Genomic DNA, 23,205 nt, shown 5'->3' on the forward strand with positions numbered 1-23,205 from the left:
GTTTCATTTCCTTGTCTAAGATAGGACCATGTCCCGGTTCCTGACAGCTAATGGCCTCTTCCTAGCCCCCCAGAAATGGGCCGAGAGAAGCTGGCCGTGGGTCTTACCCTCTGCTCCCATCCACCAGCCCCGGTGAGCATCAGGGCTTAAGTTCATTGTCCTCTTTCCTGTCGCCTGGGCCCCGCAGACCTTGGTACCACATCTGATAGAGTATAGCTAGAGCTCACTGAGCCGGCCATGAGAGACCCGTGTCCTAGACTGGGTTGGCCACTGGTTCGGTCTTGGTTTGATGACATGGCCCTGGGCCAACTCTTGGCCTCTGCATCCAAATGTTGAGGTGCCAGATTCCGAGTGCCAGTTCCCTCCCAGAGTTGGCACCCAGCTAGCCTGTGACTGCATCCCCAACTCTCCCCAGGTGTCCAGCAGCTGTGCTGCCTCCTTTCAAGGTGTATATTCCTCCCGCCCATCACCCTGCCATCCCCCACCCCTGCACACACTCGTGCCCATCACATGGCCACACAGTACGGAGTTTGGGAGAGATGTGGGTAGGGAGTTGGACCCCAGAGTCTGAGTCCCTGTTGCTCGCTGCAGCGCTGGACCCCTCCTGCTCACCAGCCCCACAGCCGCAGGCCTCTGACCCCATGACCTCACTGTGGACTCCAGGCAGGGCACTTAGCCTGCTGGACCTCAGCATGCTCGAGTACAAAGTGCGGATGGGAGGCCTGCTCTACCCTCCTCCCTGGCTGGTGATGGGGATAAACTGCAATGCTTTGTGTTAATGCACTCCATCAGCAACAAGGAGCTGCGCCGCCTTCAGTGCTGGCGAGCCCTCGGCGTCCCTGCCGCCGCTACTCCTTCACTGGCCGGGGGTGAGGGCTCGTCTCCTTGCTGTGCTTTCTGGCCAGGACAGGCAGCCCTGCTCTTTGACCTCCTTCCCAGAACCCCAGAGTCCAGAATAAACACACCGGGTCCTCCTTTCAGAAGAGGAAGCCGAGGCTCAGAGAAGGAGCGGGCAGCTAAGCCTGGGTGTCGTGGGGGTGAGGGTGGACAGGAGGCCTGTCACTTGGTCCTAGGTCTCCGCGGCTGGTTACGGCAGCCCTCCCCAGGGGGCCCTCTCTGCGCCCCCCATCATCAAAATCCTTCCAGGGCTCCCTCAGATTTCAGTCACCACCCCCACTTCTCCAGGAGGACACAAAAGACCCTCCTTCTGAAAGGGAAGTGACTCCTTTCTGCAGTGGGAAGGGGGTTAAGCCCTCACCAGCCTGGTGGCCTCCTGGGACTGATCTCGGTGACAAGGCAGCTCAGAGCAGCAGAGGCCATAGGGTCAGAGGCCTGGGGCCGTGGGGCTGGTGAGCAGGAGGGGTCCAGCGCTGCCATGTCACGACTGGACACCGTCTTCTCCCCTTTCGACTGAAATCCAGAGCCGGTGAATATTGGCAGGTCCTGGGCAGCAGTTAATGAGAAAAGGCTTAGCGCCGGGGTTGGGGTAAATCACGGGTAAGTGTAAGGCCTCAGAACAAATACCTCCCATCGGTTAGTAGGAGTCTATCTGGCACAGCTCCAGCTGTCACCAGGAAACCAAGGAATGATTCTTCCTTCCAGAAGGGAATGAAATGCCGCCCGAAGGCCAAAGCTGTCCTGTCTCAGAGCCGCTCGTGGGGCGCAAGCTTTGTGCCTCGGCACCAGCTCTCAGCCAGGCCCGCACGGAGCCGGGCTGCCACTAGGTGGATGGCCCTGCGTGGAGCCTCCGTTATTTTTAAATACCAGCCATTCGCCCTCTCAGCACGGAGCTGTGCCCCATCCAAGAAGCGGCCCCATAGCCACCATTTCCCCGGGTCCTTCACTCCTGCATCTCCGGGCTTCTGCGCTGGCGCGGCTTGGGGGGGGTGGTGGGCAGGACCCCTGGGCCCCTCCCTGCCTTCTCCTGGGGTGTGGTCTTCAGCACCGCTGGGGCTGTAGCAGCTCCTTGGAAAGGAGTGTTTGTTTCTTGTGGAGAGAGGTGTGATCAAAGTGGAAAGAACAAACAAGTGAGGAGGAACCGATACCCACCCCCCATATTAAAAATACAGCACATGCCTTTTGCCTTCTCCTTTCGCACAAACCCTGCTGCGTAAATATACACCTATCTATGACAGGGACGGGGAGCTCCCCTCCTCTCATTGTCAGTGTGTTTACCCAAATTAAAATCAGCTGCCTCCCTCTGGGGTCTGACAGTGAGGAACCCTGGTGGCATTTTTACTAACAAATGTGACTTTTCCAGCTGAGTCACTCCTTTCCAGGGTTTCGCATGGCTGAGAATCCCTTCCTCCCCTCTCCCAGACTCCCGACACTTTGTACATCTCCTGATTATTATTGCAAGTGCCTTTACTAAAGGTAGGGCTTCCTGTTTGGTTACCATGGACACCAGGCAGGCCAAGGCAAGGCCTGCTCGGGAAGGGAAAGGAAGAATTTGTGTGTGCGGGCTGTAAATAGTCTTAATCATTGTTTTCTCTTGGCAATCCCAGTAACGGTGTAATTATCAACCATTAAGCAGGGTATATAATTGTCTGAACAACTTGACGTTGTTGGCACAGACCTGGTGTGTTTGAGAGATTTCACCCACAAAAGCAGGTATCTCAAAGTGCATCATCTTTCCATAAAGAATTTTATGATGACAGTTACAAGGCAGAGAGAAAACTGGCAATATTTAGTATCCAGAATGGGCCTTTGAAGGCTTTTTGGTTCTGCAGGCATCTGGAAGACTTTTGGGCCCCCAAGACTCCTTGGTAGGAATCCCATTTCAATATAGCCAGTTTCTGAAGCTGGACTCACTCTGTGGACCCTTCATGAGTTAGGGACAAATAGACAAAAGCTTCCAGGATATCTGTGGGGGTCACTGAGCTTTTCCCCGAGGCTTCATGAGAGAGGCTTCTTTGAACTGCAAAAGGAAAGGGATGATGAAGTAAAAGGTAGCACGAATTGAGTCATTTGGGGAGGAGGGAAAAAGAGGGCTCAGTAAGACATCTGCTTAATGTCAGTTTTAGAGGATGAGCTTCTCCCTGAAACACCTTGGTTTCAAACCAATTGATGTTATTTTAGTTGTTACATGGTATCTGTTGCAGAAACAGAATCCAACTGTAAATCCTCCAGGCTTCCCTCCTCCATTTGTCACTTTCATTTATGTTTTATTTTATTTTATTTTTTGCTTCTTTAGTTAAGTACACCTCATACTTTTCCCCTTGGGATACTTGTTTTTTGAGACTCTAAGGTTTTCCAGCTGGAAAATGTCTCTTGGAAACAAGGAGTAGGAGGACCAGAGTGGAGGAGACTGGGTCTCTGATTTGGGTCCAGATCTATGGATGAGTTAGGCATGCTGACCGCAGGCCAGCCGCTCCTCTCTGTGTTCACTCCTGTACTCTGCTCACCACGTACCTTGGCAAGTACGACCTCATTAGAGGTGAACCCTCTCCCCTCCCACAGCCCTCCCATGGAAATAGCGTTGGACAGAGAAGACCCAGGGAATTCAGCTGGTGTCAAAAAGGATTCAGGACTTGGCACCTCTGAAGGCAAAAGTCTGAGTCATGGATTTGCTGCACAGTCTGACCCCATGGAAGTCATCCCAGCAGCTGCTTACCCTCTTCTGTCCCACTCCGATCTCTCCTCACATGGCCCCCCTGCCCACCAACCATTTTTGAGATTCCACACGAGGACAGCTAGGACAGCAGGAGCTCTCACACACCCAGATCAGCCAAGCCCTTGGCAATTTGTCTCTTAAAACCAACCCGCATCCCTGCCGTATCACATAAGCATTCCCAAACTGCTAACAGGGCCCTGTCAGGCTGATAAACTCATCTAAGTAAAAAGGCCCAAAAGGAACACAGGTGATCATTATACCACATGAAAGGTGAATACAGCAGGAGGGAGGGGGAATCCCATAGTGCTTCCTTTATTTCCTCTAAAGAGCCAAAGTTGACCATCAGCTTCTGACTCAAGTCTTAGGCTCCTTGTCCTTCCTGCCTTCCACTCAATTCCCATCAGCCCATCCTTTTTTCCTATTTGTCTGCTTCTTCCTTTCCACTTCCCCTGTCTGTCCCATGCTGTTGAGGAGGCAGCACAACTTGTTCCCTCTCTCAGTCTCTGCTCCAGCTCTATATCTCTCTGCATCTCCCCTCTCCCCTTCCCTTCCCTTCCCTTCCCTCCCCTCCCCGACTCTTCTCTCTTTCTCTCTCTCTCTCTCTCTCTCTCTCTCTCTCTCACACACACACACACACACACGCACTGGAGAGGATCAGTTTGTATTTCAGCACCCTGAACACCACTTTCTGAAGGTTGCTGACGTCTGACCCCATCTTTACAAGGTTGCCTCTTAATGGGAATGACCAGATTAGGCTTCATTATTGGCTACTTCCCTAATTCAGCCAGATGATGGATTTTCTAAAAGAAAAGTTGAAAGTATCCACTGTTATCTATTCAAGTTAGAATTAGGGGCTAAGAACCAAGCATCCTTCAGAGAAATATCCATAGGAGAGCCTTGACATCTTCAAGTTGAAAGAAACCGGGAAATGTCATCTAGCCCAGCCTCCTGCCTCCGTGCAGAAATGAATCTTAATCATATAAGATAGACACTTCCTTAGTTAGAACACTCTAGCTTCTCATTAGAACCCTTCTGCATTCAGCAGCCTAGGTTGTGAGCCCTAGCGAGAACCATGGAGCAATCCAGCTAGACCCTGGAACTTCGGGATTGTGGATGGTTGATTGTTTTAATGAAACCTCCAACGTGGCGTGGTGAGCAGGGAGACTCCTTCAGGCTAATTCTGCCCCCAGCTTTCAGGAGTGATTTAAGCAGAGTTTCCCTGCACTCAGGGAAATGAGGAAGCCTGGAGCCTGGGAAGAACCCTCTCCATCTGACGTTCCGTTTTTAACACGGCGATATATCCCTTTTTTGGGCATTCAGCCCAAAGTTCTTTTGTAGCTCCATACAAAAGAGAGGGATTATATACTCGGTCTGCTTGAGGGGAAATGGAGCACACATCTTCCCTCTAGAACAGCTTCTTTTTAAGCTATTTTTTGCTTTTAGAGGCCTGGCTCAATTGATGACACCTGCAGACCAGGCTGTCCAAGGGCCCATACATATCCTTTGAAAACTGGGCACAGAGTCTCCTGCAAGTCACAGATGCCAAGAAAACAGGGCCGTCTCTGAACAAGAAAGGAAAATGAGGTCAGAAGAGGAAAGTTCACACAGGCTCCTTTCTTTTCAGTTTGTTGTGCTAGAAATGGGTGGCTGACCAAGTGTACCTAGAAACATGAGATTGTTTTCATGGGAACCCTTGTAAAAAGCTAGGGGAAAGCGTTGCCAACTTCACCCGTGCCAAAACCTTGCACCGACCAACCTTTGCCAACCTGTGGCAAAGGAAAGAGATTATGAAGGAGAGAGTAGGGGATTGATCTACCATGTGCATTCCGCCCAACTCTGGTACGGATTATAGTACCTTTGAAAACAGTCTTTAAGTTTCCCTATGTATTCGTTAAACTGGGTGAGCCGTAAATGTTGTTGGTGGATTCCTTCAATCCTAGGACCTCAATTGCTAAACTGAGCTCTGTGGCAACTATGATTACTGTTTGGCATCTAGAGGATCAGACTGCTGACTTTTCTGAGCTTATTGTCGCTTTCCATGAGTGGAGGTCAGGATGGTGCAGGGCCCCACGTGCAGAAAGAGGGTGATGGTCACCGAGGGGCGTGTGCTCTCTTCCAAGAACCAGGCAAGGGCGGGGCTGTCATCTGCTGCCTGCAGGAGAAGCAGGGCAGGGGCAGTTCTGTCTCGATTCCCACCCCCCACCCCGACCAGGCCAAGATGCACAGCAAAGAGGACTTCAAAGTCCTTTGGAAGAATGTTGGGATGAGCCCATTTCTGCTCATTTCTCAGACACTCAAGCATGCGCCCAGAGGATTAGGAGAGAGGACGTGAGTCCTGAGGAAGCGGCCTCTTTAACTCACTCTCCCTGGGCTTCCCCGGAGTGGACCTTCCAGAGCACAATAAGAATTCTGCTCTGGAGAATACTGACGCCTTCTGCGGGTTCCCTTAAAATCCTGATTTAAGGCAGGTGTGTTGTTATCATCTTTGAAATCTCTGAAAGATGGTGAATTCATGAGCCTCCTGGTGAAAGCAAGAAGGAACTGAATTTCTTGTGCTGAGTCCTAGGCTAGACCTCCAGTGAAAAGACCCAACTGGGAGCAAGCTCAGTCACTGGGTGCACAGACTCATGCCAACCAGTGTAGCCCTGGGAAGCAGTCTTGGCGGGGTGATGCTTTGCCTCTTCCTTAGATTATTTTCAGGAAAACTCTCCACCACCAACAGGTGATCCATCCATACTGCACGGCTTTCTTTCCTCCTGGCCCCCTGCTCTGGAGCTGGCAGTGGGGCTGGGTTACGCGTGAGGGAGGGGGAGCGTGTGTGGATTTTCTGTCCTCCCTGCACACCCTGGCAGATGACCAAGTGATCGTTCGGTGTTTTAAATTCCCCCGAGCCTCAGCCCCATCCAGTATCCTGCCCCATGAAGAAGTGGCCAGCTTTACGAAGGCTCAGTAAGGCTCCTCTGGGAGCAGAGGTCAGCTCTGCAGCTAAGCCAGGAGCACCGCAGACCCCTTCATGGGTGCGGGAATCAAGGCCCTGATGGGTTTTGTGGCTTGGCCTTGTCCAGCCAGAATTCAAGTCCCCACTCCACTCCTGGAGACCCCATCGTGGGCCCGGGGCACGTGGAGTCTTCCGCCTGAGCCCTGCCTCTTAATGATGTGCTCTCTCCTCTGGTCCTTTTGCTGTCCCCTCACAGGGTGCGGGCTGTACTGCCCTGGTGGTGGCCGTGGTGGCCCGAAAGCTGGAACTCACCAAAGCAGAGAAGCACGTTCACAACTTCATGATGGACACTCAGCTCACCAAACGGGTAAAACGCCACTGTCCACATCTTAACGGGGGACTTAAGACCAACATGGGAGCCAGTCAGAAAGTAGCCACAGTGGGTTAGGGCCACACCCTTCAGTGGAGGGTTGAGGGAGCCCCAGACACATGCAAACAGCCAGCGCAAAATGGGCACGATGTCCCAACGCTGAAGGCTCCTGTCTTCTCTTAAATCACTGTGCATGGCTCAGGCAACCAAATCATTTTCCTGATAATTAAATCTATAGCATACAATGATGTAACCCGCCCCCCTTGCCTAATGGTACAGAGTAGATCACCCAGCATGAGGTGTTTTTGCTTATGCTTAAATGTTTTCATGATTCTCCTTAGGAAGGGCAGTAGAAAGTCTTAAAAACGATATTGGGAATGTATTTAAATCCAACCCTTTAAAAAAAATCATTACAGACAATCACTCCTAAATAACGTTCATCAAAATGTCATCACCCAATTTTCCCCCTTTTGGGTTTTCCAAATAACGTTTCTCCCTTGTAACGTCATGAAAGTGGGTAAGGAGGGTGAAAAACTGAATATAAGCGGGAATGGGGAGATCATTTAGCTGCTAAAAGTCTGACACCCCACTGAATTGTCAGAGAAGAAAAGGCCCATTTAGAAGAGACAGAAACGAGCCTTCCAGGATAACAGCAGGCCAAATGAGCATGGCAGAAGCTGTTTATTTAATGACAGCTTTTATGGAAAATTCTTTAGAGCTGCAGGCTGAACGAAGGTCAGTAGTATGATTTCCTGCAAAACTCTCCTCTTTCCGAAATGAGAGCGAAGCAAGACCCTGTGCTGGGGTCTTGGCCGCTCTGACAAGTTTCTCATTTAGGATTAAAGTGGGTTAGGAGACCCACGAGCAACGAGATTTTGATTGGGGTTTTTGAAAGCTGGAGAAAATATTCAGTGATGGATGTTGCAGCACAGTAAAAATGTGTTCTAAATAGAGACAAAGGCAGGAAGGGAGAACAAAAAGAGAGGGAGAGTGACAAAGGGTGAGCGTGCTCACTCAGAGGGAGGCGTGGGGGAATGGGAAGTTGCCAAGGCCTCTCCAGTTTCTCAGCAGAATTATTTATGGTGTTTGATTGTTTGGTCTTTGATTACATGCACTGGATTCTTTAAAGAGCCTCCACAGATGTTAAAAAGAAGGGGTACAGGCAAATAGTCTAATGTCGCTGCCATACAGATGGTTGTATATGGTACATCCTGGCGCTGAGGTGTCCGTGGTACAAGCAAAAACATGATTTGTATCATCAAGATGGCAGGATTGAGGGCCATACCCGTGGGTAGGCCAGCCGGGTTCCACCCAGAGCCCTGTAACCTAGCTGCTTTCCTTCAACCCCCTAGTAAGCGTGCAGAAGTCATGCTAAGTATTGAGCAAATTACCAAAGTTGCCTCTATTCTCCTGGAACAATTCAGTGCAGGAGTCAGAGGCAAGGGAGTCTAGCCTCCAAAACCTTCTCAGAAGCTGTTTCTTAGAGCAGAGACGTTAACAGCCTCTCTGTTTATTCTATTTGCTTTTTGAAACCAAGGATATACTGTGTATATCATGTTATTCCTTTGTCCTCTCCATTTTTCACTCTGTGAATCAGACATTAGAGGAAAATAAAGCCGAGGAAAGCCAACTCCCTCACGTGACAGGAAAATAAACAACTTTTCTGCAATATAATTGTACGAGGAGATGAAATTGTGGTCGCTAATTTCAAGCTTTCAAAAATAATTCTCTAAAATCCTCCTCAAGTCCGCTTACTTTTTGAGAAGTGGGACCGAAAATAAAATCAACAAATACTTATTGCCCATCTATGAGTACAAGGCATCTTTTTATCGAATAACATCTCACTTTTCTGAGAACACTTAAATCTGTTGAAATGTCCCTTTAATATCTAATATCTTTTCCCAGAGAAACAAACAACATGAAAGGAGTGGCTCTCACAGAGAGAGGATTCTCAAAGCTGGCAAGACTCTTTTACCTAACCTTGATTGAAAGGAAACTGGCTGTGAGCTTGGCCTGCTCTGGCTTCAGCTCCCCTTGACCTGGTCTCAGAGAAGCCCACCTTTCTTCCCCTGGCAACACCTCATCCATCCTCTGTCCTCTCCAAGCGGCCCACTGTGTCCAGCAGGAGTGGCTCATGGGTCAAACAGAACTCACAATGAATTCTCAGTGAATTCGCAGAGAAAGATCCGATCTTTGGAGGAGCTGATTGGGACATAATTGCAAACCTCTCAAGAGAGGACAATTAATAGATTTAACAGAGAAAAGCCATCTCTTACAATACATGCAATCTTAATTCTTCAAACCTCTAAGCAAAAAAAACAAAAAAGAGGAATTGTAACCTATTAATCATAAAAATACTCAGATTGTTCTAGTCTTTATTTACTCTGCCTGTCTTGCTGTAAAGGCTTCAGCCCAGACTTTACCACTAGAGTCACACTGTTTTTATTCATTTATTTGCCAGGGAGGCGGGGGCAGGTACGGCGGTGGTCTGATGGCACGGGGTCGGAACTCAGTTTCTGGTTTTCCTGATTCCCGTGGCTTTTCTTCTCTCACTTGTATGACTTGTCAACTCTGGTGGCAACGTCATTTCTGTATTTAATGCAATCAGATCTTCCCACACTGACTTTGCAGTGTTACTGCCATTGTTAATCTAGAATTATAATTTATTGCTAACCTCTGGGCTACTAGGTAATATATATGTAAATGACACACAGAGAGACTATAAAAAAGATACTAGGTCCCCACCTTTTCTCCCACTCAATGCTACACATCCCCCTGTCGCTGTTTTAGGTAACGAAACACATCCCTCACAGCTGGATGGCACTCCCTGTGTTCTGGGGACACCAAGATGAGTAAGAGATGGTACCTGCCCTCATACTTACTGCCTGTCCTCAAAGAGCACCTCCCCTTTCTAAAGAGCAAGGTAGCTGCCCATGGACACACTTGACTTCAGAGGCACCACGGACAGGAGACGTTCTGTTTGCCACGCCTCCTCTCCACATCAAACCTGCAGACACCTCTGTGGTGTGTGCCACTGGCTGAGGATTTTGTCTCCTTATCCTTGCCACGATGGGTTCCTGCCTCAAATACTTCATCCAAGTACAATTTCCCCATGAAATCAATGAGTAACACCAAAACCACACCCATATCTTCCCTACACTAGTGCCTTCTCCTGCCTTCCCTGTTAATGACATCATCGTTCTTCCAGTCTCCAGGCCTGAAAGCTTAGCAGCATCTCTGACTCCTCTCTGCCCTGGTCCCCACAGGGGTCCGAGCAGCTTTGGAGTCTGATTCCACCTGGCCACACCAGCCTCTCCAGGTCCTCTGCCCACCATACCCAAAGCCACCATCTCAGTCTTGTACCATCTCAGTTGCTTGCTACCTTCTCATCTCACCTGGTCCTCCCTTACTCAAGCCATCCTGTTCTTTGCTTCCTCGTGACTCTCCTTAGACTCTGAGACTTAGCTCTGAACATATCACCAACCTGCTCAAAAACCTTTAATAACCCCCCAGAACCTACTGATCCACTGATAAAAAAGACTTTTCTTTATTTTTTTAAATAGGAGCTAATTTTTTAAAATTTTATTTATTTATTTTTTGAATGCGTTGGGTCTTCGTTGCTGAGCACAGGCTTTCTCTAGTTGCGGCAAGCGGGGACTACTCTTCATTGCAGTGTGCAGGCTTCTCATTGCGGTGGCTTCTCTTGCAGCGGAGCACGGGCTCTAGGTGCCCAGGCTTCAGTAGTTGTGGCACATAGGATCAGTAGTTGTGGCTTGCGGGCTCTAGAGCACAGGCTCGGTAGTTGCGGCGCCCGGGCTTAGTTGCTCTGCGGCACGTGGGATCTTCCCGGGCCAGGGCTCGAACCTGTGTTCCCTGCATTGGCAGGCGGATTCTTAACCATTGCACCACCAGGGAAGTCCCGAAAACTTTTCTTTAATTATGACGCATGTGTCAAAGTTTTATCACAATCCTGCTGGAGGGAAAAAAATGTGTTTTTTTTTCCAGCAGTCTAATTCAAAGGTTTACTCATAGCAGGGGTCTTTTATAGGAAAAGACAATGGTAGTCATTGTTGTACAGGGTACAGAAAGCCTGGCTAAAGGACACAGACTCCTGACTGACAGCTGGTAGGGCCCATGAGTGGATTCCCAGAACAGGTCTTAGTCTTTTAAAAATTTATCAGATAATCAGTTGAGCAGTTATCAGGAATGCTAATTCTCCCCAGAAGGGGATTATAAATTATATCACCCACTAAAGTTCTGTCCCAGACAGACTGGGTACAGTTTTTCTTTAACAATAGTCATAGGAACATTGAGCTTTTGAGCTGGAAGCGTTCTTAGGGATGAGCCTCTCAGGCCCAGAGATGGGCAAGTGTGGGCCCCCAGCCATATGCAGTGAGCTGGGTCCCAGCCAGGGCTGCCATTTGTTCTCAGGCTGGCAGGCAGCTCTCCAGCCATAACCCAATGGGTTTCCCAGAACAGCCAGTTCCTTGGAACTCAGAATGGTGGTTAGGGTCCCAGGTCTGCTGGAAAGAAAAGCCAGTTTACCTCCGAACTAGCTGAGCATCACATTAATAGCATTATGGAATTAGCCGTGGTTCATTACTGTGCTGCTATGGGGAAAGACTACAAACTCCAACTTTGAACCACAGAAATACATCCCTCCGCGCTCCTGCCAGCCACAGGGGTGGAGCCCCCGTTTCTAAGTGTTGGGTGAGGGCTTCTGGGTAAGGTGGGCAGAGAAGCCTGAGAAGGGAGTGTGGAATAGGATGGGGGAGGAAGAAGAGAGGGTATGAGGGGGGAGATGAAAGAGATGGCAGCGGCAGGAAGCCAGCAGGAAGTGTGTGTGGGTGAGCGTGAGGGAAGTGAGGGGTTGGCGGATGGAGAAGAGGGGACCCCCACCGGTTATAATGACACCTTCAGTCAGGTGTCTGAAGACAGGCCTGACCTGAGGGCTCTCAGATTGCGATTTTATCATCCCTTTAGATTTATTCATCTAAATTCAACCCCTGGAACTTCTTGAAGTTGTCTAAGTTACACACACTTGCCAGGGCTGATCGGCCCTCCTCTCCAACTTCCCTCTCCCTGGGAGGGAGTCCTGGCAGCATGGAGGGCATGCTATTTCTTTCCAGGGGCCCCATCAGTAGGGCTCCTGGAATTTCTCTCCCAGGGCTCCCTGTGGCTGTCGGGAGCATGGGGGCAGATGAAGAAGGGTGCCCCTCGTCTGCCACATGTTCCTCCTGCACCAGCCTCCACGAAGTCTGGAGAAGCAGGTTACCCTGGCAGAGAGGCAGTCAGAGCAAGTCGTTGACATGGATAATACGGCCAAGAGCTCAAGGAACAGACATATGTGTCCTGTTTTATGTTTTCTTTCGCTGGAGGTGGGGGAAGAAGCTGACATTTGTTGGGGGAAGGAACATCAGTAAAACTACTGTGTACTGAGGCGCGGTGCAGCCAGGCTCTGTGCTAAGTGTTTCATTGAATCAACACCACAATCCCATTTCACAGATTGGGACCCTACTGTGTTTTCTCTGAAGCACTTATTGCCTGACACTATATTACACAGGGCATGCTGTCCCCATAGGATTAGAAGCTCCTTGAGGGCAGAAATGTTATTGGTGGATGCATCCCAGTATTCTTACTTCCTAAACAGTATCTGCCCCATTGTAAGGGCTCAGTAAATGTTTGGGGAAGGAATGAATATGAAAATTGAGTCCCAGAGAGGTTCCGCAATGGTCCAAGGCAGAGATGATCGTTCATCCCCTTGTGAGGTTTTTCTGAGGGCTAGTGGAACGATGTAAACAGAAAGTGTTTAGCATGGAGCCTGGCACATAGTAAGCACTCTGTGAATGTTAGCTGTCAGTATTGTATGCAAGATCTTAGTTGGATGACTTTCTTGCCCGGGCTCATGAATCTTAGAGCCCTCCCTGAAGGACATAGGTCACGGAGCCAATTCTCTGGCCACCGTCAGAGTACAAGCATACAATTCTTGGGAGAGAATGAATGGGCCCAAAGAAAACAATTAGCTCGTATGCTTATGGGTTTGGGGGACGAAACAGCCAGTCTTCCAAGCACAAACGGCCCTCTTCTAACCGTCCCTGAGCCCGTCGGATCATGGCCAACCTTACCCAGTCCTTCCCAGTTCCCTGACCCACTCACTCCCACCCTCACCCTCAAGAGCATCTTTTGGCCCTGGTGCCCCGCCCACTAGGAGAGGTCAGTGGGTACCCAAGTCCCCATCAGGGAGTGGTGCTTGGAAGCCCTATGGAAGCTCAGTGAATCCCAGGAGGGGCACACAGCCTCAACTGCCTCCCACCCCGGCGATGCTCAAAGCAATCAGCCAGGTGAATTGGAGGGAGAACCTGGTCACAAGAGCGGTCACTGTCGACGTGGGAAAGCACGAGGCAGTTAAAAGCCTGTTTCTTTTTCTCTTGTGTGTATTGATCTGCTCAGCTTTGTGCCAGGTTGTTTGCTGGCGATTAATTCAGAGTCAGCACCAAGGCTTGCATTTAACATCGCTTTCCTGAATACGCAGGGGCCTCCCGTTCAAAGCCATAAAGAGGCCGTGACTGCTTCGCTCAACTACCCAGGCTGTGCTGTGATTTAATACCTTATATTTGGGGTAAAGTTAAGTGCGGGACCTGGACTCCCTGTTCTGTCATATTGCTAAGTGAGGGCCATGATGATTAAAAACAAATCTAATGTCCTTTCCAGTTCCTTGATCCTGGAAAACAGGAAATAATGTTGTTTGTGTAGAGATGACATGTAGTCAGTCAGGTCTTTCTTCAGACCACATGAAAACCGTATGCTCTTTTTGGACCTGGCTCTTGTTTTGACTTTGCCGTCAGCTAGCTGTGGGATTCTGGCCCTCACATTCTATCTCTGAAGCTGTCATTTCCTCATATTTTCAATGGGGGGTTGGGCCAGATGATGATAACTAACTAGTATCTTTATGGTACTTTATAGTTTCTATAACACTTAAATCCACATTGACTCAGTTTGCCGTTTATAACTTTACGGTCTTGGTCTCTGTCTCAGTTTCTTCGTCTGTAAAATGGGGATAATATTAGTACCTTCCTGAGAGGGTTGTTGTGAAGGTTAAATGAGTTTACACATAGGTAAAGCGGCACCTGGTAGATGTCCACTCTTAGCCTCAGCACCATCAGCACCATGGTTATTGCCTCATTTGGGCCTCAGAACAGCCCTTAAGGTAAGGATTTACTTTTCCCTTCTTATAGATAGTTAAGCACTTACTCCTAAACTGGCAGAGGAAGGATTCACCTGCAGCCTCTCCAATTTCAAATGTTTGTTCCACACCAACACAGAGACAGTTGTCAAAGGCTCATCAGCGCTGACACTCCATGGCTCTGTCAGTGTTCCAAAGACAAGACCCGTGTAACTGGGGCTCTGCCGACCATCAGACATGCTGGGCAGGTTTTTCCCTCCTGTTTCTTCTGTGAGGCTTTCCTTGGAGGCTAAGCACCTAGGGAAACTGAAAAAACCATCTGTCAAGTTGCCCTCTCCCCACAGAAGGGCAGCAGGAGTAGGCACTCCACAGAGAGAGAGCCTTCCCTTCTATGCTGCCTCTTTTGCCAGGAGGCTGATGTCCACTCCAGCCCCTGGACAGGACCCCGGTGACCACACCCTCCTCTACCTCCCCCCCTCCTCACCTGGACACTTACCATTTCCAGCTTCTCACCACCACCTGCTTCTTCTCACCACCACCTGCTTCCTTTCAGGCAAGAAAGTACCAAAGGTGGACAATTAAGTCATTTAAAACCATCTTCACGGTAGATTTTTACTGAACAAAAAGGCAGTATTTATGTCACTTAGACATTTCTGAGAAGACCTAGCTGTTCTTTTAGAATATCACTCCAGCGCCAATGAAAAATATAATCCAGCCTTAGTAATAAATTTTTAAAACATACACACAGAAGTTATCAGCCTGCAAAACAATGTTTCCCAGGCCTTCCCACACGTCTCAGTATTTTAACAACGTCCCATCTGTTGATGTCAGTCTGAAGAAGCAGGCCTGTACTCTCCAATTTTATTAAAATCCTTTCTGGCTAGTAACCTGATTTCTACTAGGCTGGCCTACTTACTTCCAGGCCCTGGGCCTGTGGGCCTGTGCCAGTTTGCATGGCTGACAGAAATGGGAACAGTTAATCAAAAATCTGTTTCGCTTGTGCTTAATAAGAAATGTTTCCTCTTGCTCTTGTTACTAATTGCTGAAGATGTCTGTGTTTGGATTAAAACTTTGTCCCCTGCCATCTGGATGCCATTGATATGTCTCAGCTCTGTCGTGAGCCAGGTGAGATCAGTGGTTTCCATGTCAACAGATGACAGCGTCATATGTTGAAATGTGTGATTGCAGTGCAGTGAAAGAGCCAGCCTTGGGAGAGAGGCAGCTCTGGTTTCACACCAAAATATCTTCACTGATTTTCAGACACTGTTTGGAAGTGATTTCAGTTTTATGCCAATTACATTTACATGTAAAATTGCAGTGTAAATGTTTTTTGCCATTTGGGAAAGGAAACAATGGACTTGTTAATACCTAGAGTTCTATTCGGTGGGAAAGACATTTCCTCAGAGAGGCCTTGTAAAATCTCCAGCCGAAGTGAAAGAAGTCAGACAGAGAAAGACAAATACTGTAGATCACTTATATGTGGAATCTAAAAAATACAACAAACTAGTAAATATAACCAAAAAGAAGTAGACTCACAGGTAAAGAGAACAAATTAGTGGTTACCAGTGGGGAGCAGGGAGGGACAACATAGGGGTTGGGGGAGTGGGAGAAACAAACCACTGGGTGTAAGATAGGCTCAAGGATGTATAGGACAACACGGGGAATATAGCCAATATTTTGTAATAACTGTAAATGGAAAGTAACCTTTAAAAATGGTATACAAATTTTAAATAAATAAATAAAATCTCTAGCTGATAGGAAATCTGTTTACTCTGTGAACCCCAGAAATGTACCATGTACACTAAATAGAAATCCCACGTAGAGCATGGAAGTCTGCATCCACGGGCAGCAGTGGTACATATTTATCTATTCAAAGTGTGCCCCAGGCCTCCAGGTCTTGGTAATGTAGCCTATCTAAATATAGCATCAGCAACAACAGTGGATAGGCAGTCCTGAAATAATTAAGAAAGAGACAGGAACCACCCCTCAACTTCGGGCTCCAGGCTACTGTGTCCAATACAGGATTAATAAGAGATGAATTTTAATAATCCTTTCTAAGAGTTCATGATTTCATTAAGGAGAAAGATCGTTGCAGAATCATTTCCTTATAAGGTAGACTATATCGACAGACATAACAAAACATGTTATGTGAACCTAGGGAAATTTACCTGATAGCAGTCTGTTTTATTTACTTTTCCTTAGATCAAGAATGCTGCGGCCAATGTCCTTCGGGAAACGTGGCTAATCTATAAACACACAAAGCTGCTAAAGAAGATTGACCACGCCAAAGTCAGGAAACACCAGAGGAAATTCCTCCAAGCAATCCACCAGTGAGTAGGCCGGGGCAGCTCAGCCACCAGAGGACCAGATTAGAAGTGGTGGGTTCCCCAGAGCTCCATCAGTGTCTTCTCATATACTTAGAGGAGCAGGAGAAATCCATTCTTTTCCACTCAACAACCACTGGGGGTGGTGAACTGGACGCAGATCAGTCTGTTTATTCACTTATTGCACCTGCCACTGCCAGACATTGGACAGACTGCTATGGAAGGTAAAAATTAGGTAGGAGCCTCAGGGGGCTCTCATAGTCTACACACACACACACACACACACACACACACACACACGCGCGCGCGTGCACACACACACACACACACACACACCCCACATTACAACTGGAAGCAGAACAAATTGTGGTCAGTGCTTTCTGTAAGCTAAGTATTTAAAAAGTATAGTGGATTTTTAAAAGTAGAGGATGAAAACATTTATTCTGACCTGGAGGCTTGGGGAAATGCTGAAAGGCTGAGAGTAGGGCACTTAAGGTGGAAGGCACAGCCTAGATAAAGGAACGGAAGCCGAGAAATGACCTGAGAGTGGTGCGGAAACTATAATGACTGAAGGTAGGCACACGTGGAGGCAGGAGTTTGCTTTCTTGGGGACCTGCCAAGCCCTTGATTCTGGTCAGTTGTCACCCATGTTCGAGGTCCTGGGCTGGGTTCCAAAGCCAGATGAATTAATGTGGGTGTGGAATCTGCCCACGGGGCTGAGCCCAGCGCTTGAAGAGCATGGCTGTTACGACTCTTTCCCGCAGACTGAGGAGCGTCAAGATGGAGCAGAGGAAGCTGAGTGACCAAGCCAACACCCTGGTGGACCTTTCCAAGGTGAGTGGCAAAATCCAAAGACCCCGTAAAGGGTTCTCAGATGCTGGCATTTCAATTTATCAGGTGTGGCTGTGAAGGCCTGGCCTTGGCCAAACTGGACAGTGCAGGACCAGGAAAGCAAAGACTGCTTCCTCCTTTGTTAAAAAATCATCTGGGTTCGAGTTCTTGACACTTGTAATCTACTAGTGCGTGTTGTTGACTTTTAAAACCTAGCGTGTGTTTCTTAAATTCAGTCACTCAGGTCAGTCTTTGCTGGGATTTAATTAGCTGACCTACTACATCTTTTCGGTGTGTTGCTTGATTAGCTGTACACTGAGTTTGCACAGGGTGAAGCACACTGACGAGACCAAATGGTGATATTGGCGATGCTACTGCCTGGGTCACACCTAGGAGGATCCTTCCGGTTTGCCGTTATAATTGCAAACTCATTTTCTTGCATCCTGCAGTCCTTATAACTCAGCTTTTCTGGCCCCAATTTGGTGGTGGTGAGGGGTGCATTTCTTTATTTCTCATGAAGATGACAAAAATGAGAGCCCTCCTTTGAGAGCCCTACTGTCATTCTGCGTTTCTGGCCCTGAACTGCTGTTAATACTATAAAGGAACTCTCTCCTTTTGCAAAACTCTGGAGTGAAGGAATCGGAGGCTGCACCGCTGGCAGAGCTGAGTGTAGGCGCCAATGAAGAAAGGGCCTCCCCTCCTCAGCCCCTCCTCCTCATTGCCTCTTTTTTTTTTTTTAATTTTTTTTAAATTTTTGTCTGCATTGGGTCTTCGTTGCTGAGTGCAGGCTTTCTCTAGTTGCGGCGACCAGGGGCTACTCTTCGTTGCGGTGCGTGGGCTTCTCATTGCAGTGGCCTCTCTTGTTGCGGAGCACGGGCTCTAGGTGCACGGGCTCAGTAGTTGTGGCTCACGGGCTGTAGATCACAGGCTCAGTAGTTGTGGCGCACAGGCTTAGTTCCGCGGCATGTGGGATCTTCCCGGATCAGGGCTCGAACCCGTGTCCCCTGCACTGGCAGGCAGATTCTTAACCAGTGCGCCACCAGGGAAGCCCTCTCATTGCCTCTTGATAGAAATTGTACATCAAATGTATAGCCCAGGGCCAGGCTGGCAGAACATTCCAGCAGATGTCGATTATCATCATGGAACACATTCCCTGGGTAAGCAAGAGAAACTCCCTCAGGCCAATTAATCCCCCTTTGAAAAGATGGTGCAATCAGAGACATTGCCAGTTCTTGGGCCACGTGCAGGCGCCTTGTTCAATGAAGGGATCAGGCCAAAGAAAGGGCCTCCTAAGCTTGGGAGGACTTCAGTCAGGGAATGCGCGGCTGGCACAGGTGGGCAGAAGCCCACAGGCTGTGTGCTTTGGAGGGGGCGCTGTGGTGGAGTGCAGGGCTCCTGAGAGCCAGGAGGAGGCAAGGATGTGGATGGAATGCTCAAGTGCAGAAGGGAGCCCCCCATGGTCTTGGGTGCACTGCTTAAAACTCTTGGGTTCCAGTATCAGAAACCCATTGGAAGTAGGTTTTAAAATGTAGGTGTTTATTATAAGGATACAAGGAAGTCTCATTCCAGGCAGAACCTCAAGGCAGGCATGTGGTCAGACTTCAGGAAGGAACTACCTAGAAGTGCGCCTCACCCTGAAAGGTATCCGCTCACCCTCTCTTCTCTCTCCTGTTCAAGTGCCTGCTTCTCTCTCTCCCTCGCCTTCATCTCCTGACAACTTTCTATGCCCCCTGTCTCCATGGCAGACCGTGGCAGGCCCCTATCCAGAGAGTACATGTTCTAGTTCTAGCCACAGGCAAAGACCGATTGGCTGTCCTCCTATTGGTCTTAATTCTAAATTCTCAGAAGGGATGAGATGACTGGCTAGTTTGGGTCACGTGTCCACCCTTGGGCCAATCAGCTGAGGCCAGCAGGGGGGTCGGGTAGGGCAAACATGGCTAGGGACCCACACTGGGAGGTGCAGGAATGGCCCAACAAGCCCCAAAATATTTCTTTTACAGGTAGCCATGTTTCTGCCTCCCCTCTCACCTGGCAGGACAGGCTGTGGCTGGTGTTCTCCTGGGAATAGCGGGCACACTGGACTTTCAAGCCTGCGTTTCTTCAGTGCCAGCCACCGCCTCTCACAGAGACAGGGCCCCGTGCAGAGCAGACTGGGTGAAGCAAAAAACTCAGTGAACTGGAAAGAGGCTCACGTGAATTGGATGGGGGAACGAAACCATCAATAACCTGGGAGCAAGTTACCTGGAAAGAAAGGGTGTGGAGGAGAGGGTGAAGGGAAAGCATCTGCAGGGCTACTGGGAGTGGTGTGGGACCTGCAGGGAGGGTGAACTCTGACATCCATCCAGTGTTTCGTCTTTCCTCCCAGGAGATTCAGCCAAGGTCCTGGCAGCAGCCTAGCGTCTTTCACACTGGTCCACGTTCCCCCTGGTATCCTGTCACCAAAAGCAGCAGAACACGGGAGACAATAATAACAGTGTTCTCTCCCTTTTCTTTCTGTGCTTCATCCTCCCAGCTCACCACCTTCCACCCCTGTCCTTTGGTCCTTTCTAGATTAAGAAAAGGGAGTGTGGCCTCCAGATAACACTTGCTGTATTGAAGAGCTTGCTCGTAGGGTGGCAGAGATGGGGTGGGGGAACGCTGGGAGGCTTTGTATGCTAGCTTCAGTGTCTTCCATTGAAGTGTAAAAATCATTCCCCACATCTGAGGCTCCACTGATCAAATAAGATGGTATCTGTGAAAATGCTTTGTGAACTACAACAGTTTTGCATGTGGTAGTTCTGATTAGGAATATAGATGAGGAAACCAAGGTCCAAAGAGACCATCCCAAGGTCGGGCTGTTGGAGAGCTGCAGCGCTGGGGCTGAGACCCAGGGGCCCGGATTCAGTCCAGAGCTCGTTAGGGTGCCCCTGCGGTCAAATAGATTTGTGATGTTGTACGTTCTGGGAAGAACATGCACCCTGAAGAGGTTCTGTGAATGTTAATTAATGAAGGAAGCACTCTTGCTTCTAAAGTCACGCTCTCCTCTGAGGCGGCCACAGAAGAGTCCTGCCCTTTGCAAAGCAGAGCTGCCCCGCTCCACCTCTGTGACGGCTCCCTCTGGGGCTGCAGCCAATTTCCTGGTGGGAAGGTATCCCTACATTTTCAATCCCCCTTCTCCCATCTCCTTTCTGGCTCCTCATTTTTTGCCACCTTCCTTTACTTTTTTATTTTCGTTCACCTCATTCCCTACTACCTTGGCCCCCGCGGGCACCAATGGTTTCTGCATCTTCCTGGAGTAACTTGAAATTTCAGGTAAAATAAGACAGGGTGTCACTGGCAGATGACCAGAAGCCCCTAGAGCCACAGTGCCTGCAGGTGGGGTTTGGGAGGGTACAAAGCAACCGCCAACCTGGCCCACAGGAACACCCGAGAGCATGAAGTCTCCCAAGAGCCTTGCTCCCAAGTCTGATGTCCCTTGTTAGTTTGCAGGGAGACATGTGACTGTCACCTAGATAAGGGCTCTATAGACCAACCCGGGAAGCCAAATTATAACCAGAAAGTTGCCTGGTAAGAGGATAGTCAGAACCGTGGTGGTACGGTTGGAACAAAAGTGGTTTCATTTCAATTAAATGAACTGAATTTGAGGGATGGGTAGACGTAGGGTGGGCAGGACTTTGTACTGGTGAGATATGGGGCCTGAGGGAGAGGATGACGCCCGGGTTTCAGGTGGGGACAGCCTGAATGAATGGCCTCTCATGGAGCCAGGGAACAAAGAGCAGATGTAGGACCGAAAATGGTGCACTTGTCACAAGCTGCCTTTGTTCAGTGCTGCTCTGACCTGGTTTTATAACTTAACTCTCAGAAGACAAGTTTATTTTATTACATTAAAGTTTTATTTTATTGGCAGTTCCCTGGAGGTACCGCATTTTTGCTCCCCTGCTCTCACGACCTCGTTCAATGTTCATTCACAAAAGCTTACGGAACACCTGCTCTCCAGAGGCAGGCCCTGGGCTGGGCCCCCTCGGGAGTCTTCTCTCCTTTCCTTCAGCCACTCAGGTCTCGGTGGGAAATGCTGAGAAACTCTCTAGGTATATGGAAATAATTTGTGGCGCAAAAGGTCTTTTCCCATCAGTTAAACTCCTACATTGGCCAAAGGATGGAAGGGACGGTGATTTGCCCCTGTGCCAGCACTTTATTCATTCATTAGTTCTACCAACGTCTTTTAGTGCCGACCACGTGGGACAGACCCCCTTGCTAGGCATGTTTATGTACACTTGTCCATCAAACAATGTTCGTTGAGCATCCCCTGGGTGCCAGATGCTGTTTTAAGCCCTTGGGACACATCCGTGAACACAACAGGCGAAGGTCCCCGCCCTGGAGGGGAGAAAACAGACAATAATAAGCAGAAGAAATAGCAAATTAGTTAGTTTATTAGAAGGTGGCATGAAGAAAAGAAAAGAGTTGAGCAGGGTTAGCGGGATCAGGGGTAGAGGTGGGACCAAAGTGCCATGTTAACAAGGGCAATGGGGGGAGATGATTTTTAAGGGGAGGCTGAGAGGAGGTGAGGCTGTCGGCCATGGGATGTGTGGGGAGTGAGCAGTGGTGACAGGGCGGGTCCCTGGGACACTGGGAGATGGCACCGAGAGCAGGAGGTTTACTGGGGACACCATCAGGACAGCACCTGTTGGGGAGCGAGGGAAGCAGGATGGGGCAGAGGGAGAGGCTGAACTGTGATACGATTGACTGACAAAGGCCTCGACCAACCCACGGGAGTTCCGGAGGTGGACTGGCCCTTCAGGGGTGTCCCACATTGAGGCAATGTCCCTCCTCATTGACCAGGCAGGAGAGGGGCTGTAACCTCAGCGAGGCAGCTCCCTTTCACTACAGCCCAGTCCTGAGTGAGTTACGTTGTACATTCTGCCTGCTGTGTTGAAAGTTGGGGCGGCGGGGGGGGGAGCAACAGCTCTATAACTATGTGTTGTTATTATTAACTCCTATTTCATAAGGCAACCAAGCAGAGAGGTTAAGGGGCATGAGGGAAGGCACATTATTAGTGAGTGGCAGACGTGTACTTGAACCCTGGCCTACCAATGCTAAGTCTATTGCATTGTCCGCTCCCCACCACAGAGCCGTCTCTTTCATCAGTAGGTGCCATTGCCCTGTGAGCTGAGAGGTTGGACGAAGTAAGAACACGAGGACACTTCAGGGACTTGTTCTATTGAAGAAGAAAGTGCTGCCTTTCCAGGCTATATATTTTCTAATCTATTTTTATAAGTAATATACATTATTTTTGTAATCAGACAAAAACACACACACACAAAAACCCACTGTGCCATTTGAGCCTCCAAGTCTTCAAGAAAGTAAACTGTTTCTCTGTCCTTGGCCAGATCCGACACGGCCGGTGTGGAAGTTGATCCCTGGAGGAGTTGTATTTCAAGTGTAATTTCAAGATTCCTCTGCAATGACCTGTCGTCTCCCTGTCTCTCCAAACAGATGCAGAACGTCATGTATGACTTAATCACAGAACTCAATGATCGGAGCGAAGATCTGGAGAAACAAATCGGCAGTCTGGAGTCGAAGCTGGAGCACCTCACCGCCAGCGTCAATTCCCTGCCCCTGCTCATCGCGGACACCCTGCGCCAGCAGCAGCGGCAGTTCCTGTCTGCCCTCACGGAGGCCCGGGGCGTCAGCGTGGCAGTGGGCACTACCCACACCCCACTCTCCGACAGCCCAATCGGGGTCAGCTCCACCTCCTTCCCAACCCCGTACACGAGTTCAAGCAGTTGCTAAATAAAACTCCCCACTTCAGAAGCATTACCCATAGGTCTTAAGATGCAAATCAACTCTCTCCTGGTCGCTTTGCCATCAAGGAACATGCAGACCAGGGAACGTAAAGAAGAGAGACCGAGCTAATTAACTAACTCATGTTCATTCAGCGTGCTTGGTTTGATATGCCTTGAAACCAGA

The 23,205-nt window shown here is 49.2% G+C and overlaps 1 protein-coding gene across 2 annotated transcripts in view; it reads left to right on the forward strand.

Moving 5' to 3' along the window:
- KCNN3 (potassium calcium-activated channel subfamily N member 3) overlaps nucleotides 1-23,205 on the forward strand; it is a 180,702-nt gene that overhangs the window by 149,554 nt on the left and 7,943 nt on the right. The window contains exons 5-8 of one of the 2 annotated variants that reach the window (XM_082650005.1): nucleotides 6,808-6,918; nucleotides 16,307-16,434; nucleotides 17,193-17,262; nucleotides 22,732-22,977. In XM_082650005.1, coding sequence (XP_082506131.1) covers nucleotides 6,808-6,918; nucleotides 16,307-16,434; nucleotides 17,193-17,262; nucleotides 22,732-22,977 — 555 coding nt within the window. Of the gene's footprint in view, nucleotides 1-6,807; nucleotides 6,919-16,306; nucleotides 16,435-17,192; nucleotides 17,263-22,731; nucleotides 23,181-23,205 lie in introns of those variants that run through there. The other variant, XM_082650004.1, reaches the window with a different exon arrangement.

Source organism: Grampus griseus (genome assembly GCF_964374135.1).
Source record: "Grampus griseus genome assembly, chromosome: 1".
In the NCBI taxonomy this organism is placed as follows: domain Eukaryota; kingdom Metazoa; phylum Chordata; class Mammalia; order Artiodactyla; family Delphinidae; genus Grampus; species Grampus griseus.